Source organism: Acomys minous, assembly GCF_964271855.1.
Source record: "Acomys minous genome assembly, chromosome: 13".
NCBI lineage: Eukaryota > Metazoa > Chordata > Mammalia > Rodentia > Muridae > Acomys > Acomys minous.
The window spans coordinates 104946194-104958600 of record NC_140495.1 but is presented as its reverse complement, the minus strand read 5'-3'; the positions used below and the strand labels follow the sequence as shown (position 1 = coordinate 104958600).

The 12407-nt window shown below is 52.6% G+C and overlaps 1 protein-coding gene across 1 annotated transcript in view; it reads left to right on the top strand.

Annotated features, from left to right (window-relative positions):
- The window catches only part of PDXK (pyridoxal kinase), a 36679-nt gene extending 28789 nt beyond the window's left edge, over nt 1-7890 (top strand). Inside the window, exons 10-11 of the mRNA XM_084752496.1 lie at nt 1654-1720; nt 1936-7890. Of these exons, the coding sequence (XP_084608622.1) occupies nt 1654-1720; nt 1936-2048 (180 nt within the window). The 3' untranslated portion in view covers nt 2049-7890. The remainder of the gene's footprint in view (nt 1-1653; nt 1721-1935) is intronic.
- The last annotated feature ends 4517 nt before the right edge of the window (nt 7891-12407 follow it).

Here is a 12407-nt window from a genome sequence, read left to right as displayed (position 1 = left end):
GTGAGGAGATAGGGTGCTTTTGCTCAGGTCTCCTGGGCAGAGTGGAGCAGCTGGTACCGAGTCACTACTAGGCAGCCCCTCCACCATCTGAGCCCATCCAGAGCTCCAGTGGGACTGAGGCTGTGACTTGGGGAATCATGCTGCGGCTTTTTTTGTGCAGTATGCAGTTCAGGGATGGGCTCGGCAGGGGCACAGGGCCTTCCTTAGGGCTGTGCTCTTGCATCTGTGATTTCCTGGCTTTGAGCAGAAAAGCTGCATGGGGACCAACAGCCAGGTCGTTTCTCCTGCTGCCCAGCAGCTCACAGCCAGCACGGCCTCCTTCAGTACTGCTGAAGACAGACTGCAATGGCTGGGCACATGGCTCAGTGGCACGGCACTAACTTAGCACAACAACATCTGAGTGTCATCCCAGCAGAGCAAACCCAAAAAGAAAAAGCAAGCAGAGCTGGACCAGCCCCTACCCCCAGTGTAGACTACGCCAGGCCTACAGACAGCTACCCCCAGCCTTGATGTCCCTCACTCTGTGCCAGGCTTGCACAGCTGGGTGAGGGTTGCCTTCCTTCAGAGTGGAGGAAGTGGGGGAGGAACAGATGTCACCTAGAAGAGGCAGTTAGATGTGGGGACCTGGAAGTGGGTTTCCTGCTGCTGTCCCACCACCCCTTCTAACGGACGCTGTCGGTGTCGCTGGCAACTTGCTTATGATAGAGATGAGTCGAGTCCCCTGAAAACTCTTAAGTTGAAGTCTAGAATGCTCCCTGGCTTTCCACTCCTAGCTTCCTCAGGTGTAGGCCAAGCCAGACTTACCCTATATATTGGCAGCAATGGAAGTTCCTTTTGTGCAGGGCAGTAGACACTTGCCAGCTGGCACCCAGAGGAGCCTCACTGTGGGGCTCCCAAGGCAAGTGCTGGTTCTGCCAACCCTTGTCAGGGAACTGAGAAATGTCTGAGAGCTGCTGAGTCCCCCAGGCCTCTGGCCTTGAACTCTGACAGTAAGTTGTGGGCAAGAGCTCTTTCCCTTTTGGAGTCTTTAAGACTAATTAATCCCAGGGACTGTAGTTAAGCACCTGTTGTGTGCCTGGTGGGCACAATTTTGACCAAGTCCCAAGCTGCTGCCCCTGCAGTGATGCCTCTCGGGCCACAGGGAAGTAATTTAATATGCAGCATCTGCTTGGCTCTCTCTCCACTACTGTAACAAAATGCCTGAGGTCCTTTATAAAGAGGAAAGGTTTCTCTCATGGTTTTGGGGATGTGTGTTCCTGGTGCGATGGCCTTGTTGCCTTGAGCCCTGTGGCTGTGCATCATGGTGGGATCCAGGGAGCAAAGAGGCCAAGGAGCAAGGAACCACCCTGTCACCTGCAGGAGCTTCCCCAAGGACCTGAGGACTTTGCACTAGGCCACACCTCCCAATAGCACCCCAGGCAGGGGGCCTAGCATGGACTTTGGGGACCTTCCTGACCCAGCTAATACAGCAGCATTTCTGTGGGGGGCTACCCCTCAGTCAGCCTCATGGAGCCCAGCTGTGTCCTGTGAGTGGGAGGGACAGTAGAGCCAGCTTCCTGGGGGCTGAGGCAGCCGGTGCTTGTGGCATGTCCTCTGGACAGTGATGCTCAGCCCAAGTAGGCCAAGGCCCCAGTGTCTCTGTCCTCTCTGCAGGTGGCCTGTGAGAAAACTGTGTCTGCCATGCAACACGTGCTGCAGAGGACTATCCGGTGTGCAAAAGGTATCTGCCCTCGCGCCCTGCCCTCCTTGGAGGTGGTCCCTGTCTGGAGGTGGGCAAGAGGGAAGGGGGGGCCTCTCCTTTCAGACCTCTGCGTCCTGCTGCCTCTTAGGAGTGAGGCAGCAGGTGGCCCTGTGGAGCAGGAACTGAGGAGTGTGGGAGGGGGAAGGATGCCTCGGGTTCCATCTGCCTGCTCAGAGCTCTTCCGTGTTCTGCAGCCGAAGCAGGAGAGGGACAGAAGCCCAGCCCGGCTCAGCTGGAGCTGAGGATGGTCCAGAGCAAAAAGGACATCGAGGACCCGGAGATCGTCGTGCAGGCCACGGTGCTGTGAGGGCCGCGCACACTCGCCCTGATGCACAGCGTGCTGGGGGTCTCCGTTCCCATCCCTGTGAAAAGCTGTAACGTCTGCCTTAGAGCCATGACTGAGACTTGACCTTTTGTTCCTCCCTGAGATTTGGGTCTCAGCCAGTCTCAATAGTGAAAAATGTGCCATCGTGCTATTTTTTTAAAAATGACAAAACCGTCGCAGAAATATGTGATTCAGAAACATGGCCCCTTCCCCAATGGCTCTGGGCCTCTGACTGCCTCTTGTTGACTCGTAGCTGTGTGGAAGGTAGGTGGAGGAGGGGAGCCTGCTGCCTGTGGACCCCTCTGTTGGCCACTGGCTGACATCGCCCGGGTCCCTGATCCTGCACAGACTGCCTGCGGCTGTGCTGTCTTTAAATTTGGGTTAGGTCTTAACCGTTGGCATCTGGGAGAATTACGCCAAACACCTGCAATGCCATCCCGTCCTCCCCTTGTTCCTGCATTAGTTTCTGTGTTTGTCGCTGCTGCTCTTTGGGTGTCCAGGATGTCAGACTTACACAGCTGTTGGACTCTGTGGGAAGGTAAACATAAAAGCATGTGGCCACTGTGACAGGGACCTCTTAGGGGACCAGAACATTCCAGGGATCCGCAAGCCTCTTGGGTGTCAGCAGGATCTCTTGTAGCTTGGGAGAATGTTCTGAGGAATTGTCCCATGTTGTGTCCAGCTGCTGAGCCTGAGTCCCTTGGGAAGGTCAGAGAAGGATGTCCCACTGGGCTCTTGTGGGACCCCACCCAGCGCTGCAGTACTGTCAGTTGGCACCGCACTTGTCACGAAGTGCTGGGGACAGTGTATTGCTGCACTGGTGTTTGGACAGAGGGGGAAGGAGAGGTAGAGATGGCACTGTGGCCCTGGTGACATAGTTAACTGCTGGCTTCTCCCCCACTTCTGTGTTGTGTGCCTACCACATGCTGAGGAGCAAGAGGCCCTTGTGTGAAGCCAGCTAGCTCTCTGCCTCCTTGGAAGTTTTGTTCCTCTGCAGAGCATATTGGCAGTGTGGGTGCAGGGACAGCTCTTACACCCCCTCAGGAGACCATGACGTGTCCCATTGCCTATTGCTCAAGGGTGATGTTCCTGGCTCTGCTTGTCACAGTTTGGGGTCTCTAATCATTGCTGTGAGTGGGGCAGTTCATTCATGACTTCCTGTCAACACCCACACCCACTTCCCTGTACCTCAGTTGGAAGATTTGCCTCTTCCAAGAAACCACAGCCTAAAGAGAAATAGGAGGCTGAAAAAGGCGGAGAATACATTATGGACTCTAAGGAGTATGGATGCCTGGCTGCAGGCCCCACTGGTGGGACTCTGAGAGCCTCACCCTACCTTAAGGTAGTGCCAACTTTCTGCTTCCCCATTCAAGTTGTCCAGAAAGAGAGAGAGAGAGGAGATGCTGGTTTGCATGGACCTGTACCACACACATCTGTGCTTCTTACCTTTCGGGTCACAGGCTGCAAGATGGCTCATCAGGTGCAGGTGTCTGTTGCCAAGCCTGACAACCTGAGCCCTTTACCCCCCCCCCCACACACACACACACACGCACGCGCGCTAAATAAATATACGTTTAAAATCACCTTGTTCATAAAGACCACAGCGCAGGCTCTCTGGTATGGCCATCAAGTCTGGTCCCCATTGCAGGCCTCTAAGCCCCAAGACTTGGTGATCTGTAAAAGGAAAGCCACAGCCAGCAGCTTGGAAGGGAAGGTCAGCATCAGTCCCCCAAGGCTTGACCCAGGCAAAGCCCATCACTGCCTCCAAGAGAACAGGACACACTGCCTTGCCAACAATGAGAGAAACTTCCTTTTTCCTCTTTTAACGTGTTGGGACTGGGCTGGAGAGATGGCCCAGCTGGCAAAGCACTTGCTCTGCAAACATGTGGACCTGCGTTCGGTCCCCAGCACCCTAAGTGTGGTTGTGCAGTGTGCGCCTATAGTAACCTCAGAGCTAGGGAAGTGGGTATGGCAGGGTTCCCCGGGGGCTCACTTGCCAGCCAGTGTATCCAAACTGGTGATCTCTGGGTTTAGTGAGGAGAGACCCTGACTCAAAACAAAAAGTGGGAGAGTGATAAAGGAAGACCCCACCCCCCACCCCACCCCCAGAGGTTGACATCTGGCTTCACACACAATAAAAGATAAGGGCGGGCATGGCTTTAAGGACAGCCTGTTTGTGTGTGATGGGATGAGCTGCAGTTCTGGGTCTGGTGCTTTTATGTATACCGGGGGGGGGCGGGGGGTCCTCAGGACCACACTCTGCAGCCACACAGCCAAAGCCTTAGCTGTTTTTGCTGTAGCCTAGAGCTGATGGGGGTGAGGAGGACCCTTTCATGCTTACACAGCAGGATGAATGTCTCCCCCCCCCCCCCCCGCCCCTTCCAAATGAAGAGTTCTCTAAAATCCTGAACTTGGCTGTAATTCCAGCTTGTCCTCCTCACGGCTTTGGAGCCAACAGGACAAGGAGCAGAGGCAGACACGTGACTAAGAAGAAACAATCAGTGCTTTGAGCGTGGGCCCTGGGCAGAAGCAAGTCTTTCCATGCCAATGTCCGCAGCCCTGCCTGCCTGCCTGCTTGCCTGCCAGCACAGGGTCTGGTCCCCTGGTATCCAAATCAGACCTGGCTTCTACTTATCACTGTCCAGAGCTTAGTAATGAAACACTGTATTCACAAGTGACACTGCATTAGCCCAGTGTTGCCTGCTCCCCACTGGGGACGCCCTTTGACACTGTCTCAGGCCTTTTCCTTCAACCTCCTGGAAGACAGTTCTGACATGTCATTCTTTAAAAAATCATTGCCTGGTCCTGCTAGATAACCGTGTGCCTCTATCTTACTTATGTTTGCAGTATGTTAATAATTGTAGACGCTGTCCTTTTCTTCAATTTGTGAGAGCACCACCCACCCTTTTTTTTTTAAAGCTGCTTGGTTTTTCAGTGGGAGTGGCCAGGCCTGGCTTCACCGGGCTGAAGTGGGGAATCTGAAAGGAGGAGACTGTGTGCCACATACACACAGGCCACCTGTCCCCAGTATGATGTCACCACCACCACCTGGGATAAGAGACTAGCACAGGGTGTTAGAAGTTAGACCTCTCGTGTCCTTGCTGAGGAAGGCAGGGCCTATGGAAAGGGGGCAGGTGGCCAGAGCAGCACTGAGCCCTTTGCTGTGCTTCTGGGCACCTCCTGACCACAGTGCCCAGCTCCCATCACTTCAGCCCTTACATTGTCTGTAGCTTAGAAGTACAGAAAGAACGAAGTGAATGTATTTTGTCTCTCAATTCTTTGCTTCCTTGTTGCCCTTTGAGGGACCACTTGCTTGCAGATATCAGCCCATGCTTACTCAGTTCTCAGGTGCCCAGCGAGACCACTGCTTGCACTGGTCCCCTCCACACACCTTCTTTTTAAGACAGGGTATCTACCTGGACCAAAAAGGGGACTAGAGTTTTAGTAGACAAGCAGGGATCCAGGCTTTGGAGGTGGCGTCCAGATTCCTCCAGAGGGTGCCGCAGCCCAGAGCTCCATTTTATTGCTGCCCTGCCGCCAGCTAGCATGCTTCTCTTGCAGTCATCCAGGAAGCTACCTGCCCTGAGAGGCTCTGGAAAGGCAGGTTTGTCCATGTCACAGATGGATGCTGAGCACAGGGCCCACCAGCTGATGCTAAAAAAAAAGGGAGGTGTGCCCCGTCCCAAGGCACAGTTCTGGGAGGTCAGGTTCACTGTGACTTTCTTCATAGACGTGCAGGCTCTGTAGAGAAAGTGGTGTGCTAGGGAAGGCTTGAACCTGGGCCCGACAGATCTGAGTGAATGTCACTATCCCAGGACTTTGAATGCTGGAGGAGTGCCCAGCAGGGAAGGCGCAGTTCGACACATATGAGCCAGGCCCGTTGCTTTTCCACACTTACTGTGATAGCTGCAGGTGGTTGCTGGCAAGTTCCAATCCCATGGAACCAGAGTTGGGAAGTTTCTGCCTTCAGTAGCACACTTTCAGCCTCCACCAGCAGAGGGCGAAGTGGGACCAGAATGGCGTTAGCTGCCCAGGCTGATGCTGGTACCAGCAGATGAAAGACAGCAGTCTCCAAACTGGGAGGTTTGGTTGGTTGGTTTTTAGTGTGTAAATCTTTCTCTTAGGATCCAGACATTGTCACTATACAACACTTCACAGAAAGTCCCCCGTGATGCATGACATCCCAGAAAGCCATTGTTTTGGTCAGCCTGGCCAAAATTAACATTCCTAAATATGAGTACGTTATGCAATATGAGTGTCTTCCTGTTGACTCTGGTTTACTTTTGTTGCAGATGTTTTCTGTGCAATGTTTAATTTAAAATAATGTTTTATATGCTATGTTCTCCCTTCATTGCCCCCTAGGGTGCTTATTTGCTTAAAACCACAATTTAATGAGTAATTTTAAACTTAATAGTATATAAAAATGTTTATATTAATGGAAAATTTTTGCTTGGCACGATGGTGTATGCCTGCAGTCTGGTACCCTGGAGGCTAAGGCAGAAAGATAGCTATATAGTAATACTTTAAACTCACACAAGGTTATAACTAAATTTTCTCTTTTTTAAAATTCCTAGTGGAATAAACACTGTTTAAAGCCTTCCCCACTATCTGAGCCAGGCAGGAGCGTGTCCTCAGAGCAAGAGGCTCCATCTCCCACCTCTTACCTTCCGTGTCTGTGGCTGAGCCCTGGCAAACACTCGCTTCAGGGTGGTGGTGGTGAGCTGAGCTCCCCGGATGCTGGCATCTCCTCTTTCCCTCCCCTAGCTCACTGTCTGGCAGTTTCCAGTCTCTCTGCAATAGGATACACATTCCAGGTGGGAAAGGCCTCCCTGAAGCCGTGGTCCCCCACCCTGCCCTGGTCAGCTCCTGACTAGCCAGAAAGGGCTGCCTCTGCCCTGCAGCTTTAGACGGGTGGAAGCAGAGGGGAGAGCCTGCCACACAGACCTCCATGCTTGGAAGCTTCCAGAAGGCCTTGGGGTGTAACCATGGCCATGCCTCACTGCCCGTCCTGTAGCCAGCAGACTCTGTGAAGGCAGGCTAAGGTGTTGGGTAAAACCATGTCTGCACCTCACTGTCCACCTTGCAGGGCTGGCCAGACCCCCAGGGAGGCAGGAGGAAGTGACATCATCCTTAAGTGGCCTGGGCTGGTGCCCTGGAAGCCTCTGAGCTATCATCACAGAGGACCTGGCTCCGTGCCTGGCATGAGGACGGTGTGCCCTGGGGGGTGACAGGACTCAATAGAGGACACAGTGCACAGAGCACGTCCTTCTCGTGTCCCACAGAGCAGGAAGCAGAAGCAAATTCCCTCAAAGCTCAGGCCCCAGTGATTCCCTCAAAGCTCCCAAGACCATGTTCTGGATGAGGGTAGGTGTGACGTCAGTGCTTGGTGAACGGAGGTGAATTCTTCACGAACATAGCTCTTGAAGGACGAGACAAGGATGGGTGACACCGTGAGTCTCTTAGCTCCGTAGCTGCCTAACTCCTGATGTAGAGCATGTCAGAAATTCAGCCATGTGTTGCAAACCTGGACCAACTGGAAGATGGCTGGCCCGCCCCCGCCAGTCCTTCCCAGAGACCACACTCTTTAGAGGCTCCTGCCCTTTAGAGGAAAGCACAGTTGACCCCACAGTCCCTGCTGTGCAGGAGGGGCACACTCCGGGCTCAGGTGGTCTCTAGCCCAAGTCCCCAAGTCCCCAAGCCCTGTGTACTGTCCCCTGTCAGTGTTTTTGTAGACATGAGCACCTGTCAGCACTGTGTAGCTGTGTCTGTTTTGTGCTGGTCTGTTGACTTCTATGACTATCCACAAATAAATATTTTCATTGCAGCTGTGTTAGTGTGGTTATTTGTTCCCCAGCCTGCCCCCTTGTGGTCACTGCTCAAAACAAGTGTTACCTAAAAAACACCCCTCAAAGGACTTGGTCCCAACCATGATGGCCCTTATAGCTCACCCTTCATCTCTTCTGTCTCAAGGGACTGTCTGGTGCTTTAGGGACATTCTGAATCTTCCAATCAGAATTAAGAGTGGGAGGTAGGAGATGGAAGACCTGCCTAGCTGCTCCATGCCAGGTTCTGAAGACACCCACCCCAGCCCCAGAGGCTATAGATCTAACATCTCAGTTGCTAGTGAGTTCTGGGACCACCTGGCTCCTTGACATTTGACAGTGCCATTGGATGCTGAAGCTCGCCAAGCCATGCCCTTAAGTGTAGAGCCTTGGAGCAGTTCAGCAGAGGGCCTGAAGGCAAAGAAGGGGGCAGGGGGGAGAAGAGATTCCTAAGTTCTCATTTGGTCATTCACCAGAAAGATTTGGGGCCATGCAAGAGGCTGACAGAGACAGAGTAGAGATATGAACTGAGGACAATTGTCCAGTGACTTGCACTGCTTTCTGTTAAAGGACACATCTGTTTGTGTAGCTCTCCCAAGGCCAGACAAATACAAATGGGATGTCAGTGCTGGCTCCCTCTGAAGGTAAGAGATCACTACCTTTCCCATATCCAAGGCTGAAGCATCCTTGACTTGTGACCCCATCTCCATGTTTGAGGACAGGCACCATCTTCCATCTCTCATGACTCGGGCCTTCCCGCATCCTCACATATGACACTGGCCCACTCAGCAACCCAGGATCACCTGCCTCTTGAGATGTTCAGTTGAATCCCATCAATATTAGAGCCCCTTTGCCATGCCAGGTACCATCTCTGCAGATCCCAGGATATGGTGGTCTTTGGAGGCCATTTCCTCAGTGGGCCACATCCTGAGGCAAGGATGGGGTAGGATGGAGTCTTGGCTTGGTCATCTCTCCTTCCTATGATCTGAGTCAAACATCCCAGTGAGGCTCCCAGCCAATCGCACCCAACTCAAGGTTCCCCCGCCCCCAGTGAGGAGGGCAAGGCTGGCTTCAAGCTTACTATATGGGTTCCAGATTGATGTCTGGAGCAATAAGTCAAGGCCCAAAGTGTCCAGCCAATAGTGAGGGGGATGCTGTGCACACTGCTAGAGCAAAGATAAAAGAGAGGATGCAAGTGGGACAAGACGTCCCCAGGGTTTGTAGTAAGCCAGCCAGACTTGTTTGTGGGTTGCTAGGCCTCAGGAGACTCACAGTAAGATCTGGCCATTACAGCCCTCCTGTGTATCTATGTCTCATGGGCACTTCTGGCACTTGCTGAGCCCAATCGTGACTTGCCAGTATGCCCATGCCCCCAGCTTGTGCAAGACTGTTCTCTTCAGTCTGTGTGAGGGCAGGGAACCTAAAGGCCTTAGTGCTGCCCACTAAGCCAGACCTTCCAGAAACTCAAGGATCTTGCCCTGTCTGCAGTCCCTGCTACACAGGAATTAGTTGGAGCAGGCTCAGCTGGTCCCTGACATTGCTCCTCTCAGTGGCTGACCAGACCCAGTGCTGTGACATGGCCTTACCCCCAACATGGAGTGTCTCCCTGCCCTGTCCAGGGTCCAGCCAGGGAAGCAGGAGAGGACAGAGAGGGTGGCTGACAACACATTGCTGCTCTTTTGTTGGCCATATACATGTCACACTGGCTGTCCCATTCACAATAGGAAATCAGGATGTGGCTATAAAATGCAACGAGAGGAGCAAAATGAATTCTAGATAGATGTCCCCCATTCCCGATGGTGTTCCTTAACCTAGGGGTTGTCACTGTTTTGGGTTTTGTGGTTTGGTTTGGTTTTTCCAGCTTTGGCTGTCCTGGACTCACTTTGTAGACCAGGCTGGCTGGCCTCAAACTCACAGAGACCCACCTCCCCGAATGCTGGGATTAGAGCTGTGCACCACCATGCTCAGCTTTGTTTACTTTTTTGGTAATAAGGTCTTTGCAAATATCTGAGTTAAGATGCAGACAGAAGGCTGGAGAGATGGCTCAGCAGTTAAGAGCACTGACTACTCTTCCAGTGGTCCTGAGTTCAATTCCCAGTAACCACATGGTAGCTCACAATCATCTATAATGTGATCTGATGTGCACTGTATACATAAGAAAACAAATCTTTTTTGTTTGTTTGTTTGTTTTGTTTTTCGAGACAGGGTTTCTCTGTGTAGCCTTGACTGTCCTAGACTCACTTTGTAGACCAGGCTGGCCTCGAACTCATAGCGATCTGCCTGCCTCTGCCTCCCGAGTGCTGGGATTAAAGGCGTGTGCCACCACGCCCAGCTAAGAAAACAAATCTTTAATTAAAAAAAAAAAAGATGAGGACAGAATGGACTGGGAATCTGGTTCATGTCTGACATGCTAATAAGAAAGTGGCTTGTGATTAGACCACTACAGCCCAGAGCTGTGGAACTCCTACCTCCCCCCATCAGATCAATGAGTTCCTTCCAAACAAGGACCCTGTGGGGACAGAGTAGTCCTGAGACAGGATAGGACACCTGGAGGGACCAGCCTGATGGCTTCCCTGCAGCCTCCTCTCTGAGAAAGTAGCACACATCTGGGCTGTGTACGGGTCACAGCTGAGGCCAACAGTGAAAGACTGCACTTGGTCCCTCCAGATCAGCCTGCAGCTGCTCTAACTCTTGGCCACCACCACTCAGACTTCAGCCAGAAGAATAAAGTGTCCCCACACCCCAGGATGGCCTTTCTGTGGCAGTGGGAATGAGCAGAGCCTGGTGGGTGAGGCTTGAGGACAGGCCATCAGCTAGAAGACGGCACCTCAGACCCTGGTGTTCATTATGTCAGTGACCGAGGGCCAAATGGATCCCATTTAGGCCTCATTGGTGGAGATGAAATTACTGGTCACATTAGATTAGGTTGCGTTCTTCAACCGGTGACGAGTGTCCTTGTAGAAGGGACATCGGGGAACATAGATGATTGGACGTGGAAGCAGGAGACTGGAGGAAGTCAGCCCAGAGTCGGAACAGGAACAGGAGCACCAGTGTCTGTGGACAGCAGGGGAGCAGACACAAAGCGAAGGGACAGAAGGGCTCCCCACCTCTCCCCGCCCCCCCAGCCTTTACAGGGCTTCTATCCCTGCCCACTCCAGGAGTTTTGACCTCAGGCAGCAGTCTCTGAACAATATGCTTGGTGCCCATGTCCAGGCATGGACGCAGCTAGTCCTTTCTTGGTTGGTTGGTTGGTTTTGTTGTTTGTTTATTTGTTTTTGAGACAGGGTTTCTCTGTATAGCTCTGGCTATCCTGGAACCAGCTATGCAGACCAGGCTGGCCTCAAACTCACAGAGATCTGCCTGCCTCTGCCTCCCTGGTGCTGGGATTAAAGATGTGCGCCACCACCGCCTGGTGGACCCAGCTATTCCTTCTTTCTTTCTTTCTTTCTTTCTTTCTTTCTTTCTTTCTTTCTCTCTTTCTTTCTTTCTTTTTAGACAGGGTTTCTCTGTGTAACCTTGGCTATCCTGGACTCACTTTGTAGACCAGGCTGGCCTTGAACTCACAGCAATCCACCTGCCTTTACCTCCTGAGCTATGGAATTACAGGCGTGCACCACCACACCTGGCTGGACCCAGCTTTTTTTTTTTTTTTTTTTTTTTATGTATCTTATGCATGAGTGCTCTATCTGCACAGATACCTGCATACCAAGAAGAGGGCATCAGGTCCCAGTCTACGTTGTGAGCCACCAGCCCTGGATCCAGGTATTCTTCTGTTTGTTCATTCGTTTTTCGAGACAGAGTTTCTCTTGTAGCTCTGCCGTCAGTTTGTAGACCAGGCTGGCCTCAAACTTACAGAGATCCTCCTGCCTCTTCCTCCCAGGTGCTGGGATGAAAGGTGTGCGCCACCATCGCCCAAGCTTGGACTTCCCTGTGTCCTACAGCAAACAGCCTCCCTGACTCGTGCTCCTAGCTGGAACTGGGGCTGTTACTACACCAGGCTGGCCTTCCTCTTTGCTCTGAGCCATCCTTCAGCCCCCACGGCTCCCCATCAGCCTCACAGCAGAAGCACCTAATTTAGGCATGTCAGCTCCCAGCCCCAGGCCCCCAGAACCCACAGTTCTTCCTGCTTCTCCAGTGACTCTGAAGTAATCCACACAGAAACAAGAGTTTATGCTGCCTGCCAACAGCCCGTTAGGTCTCCTGGGCATGCTGGTAGTGGGGTGATTCCACCCCTCAGGTCTGCAATTTTCTTCCTTGCACAACATGCATCCAATTACAATTACATGCACTGTTGTCACTGGCTTAATGAGGATCTAATCTCATCCACTCGGGGGCACCTAACAGCACCTCTTTCCCATGCAGGTTGACTGTGCAGGAGGGTGTGGTAGCACCACCTGGCTCCTCTCCTCGATGCCTAGGACATTGTTAACATTTCTGGCTGCCCTACTAGGGCTCTCGAGCAGCCCAGAACATGGCTGTTCCCCTCAGCTAGAACAGAGACATGGGGCTCAAAGCCTTC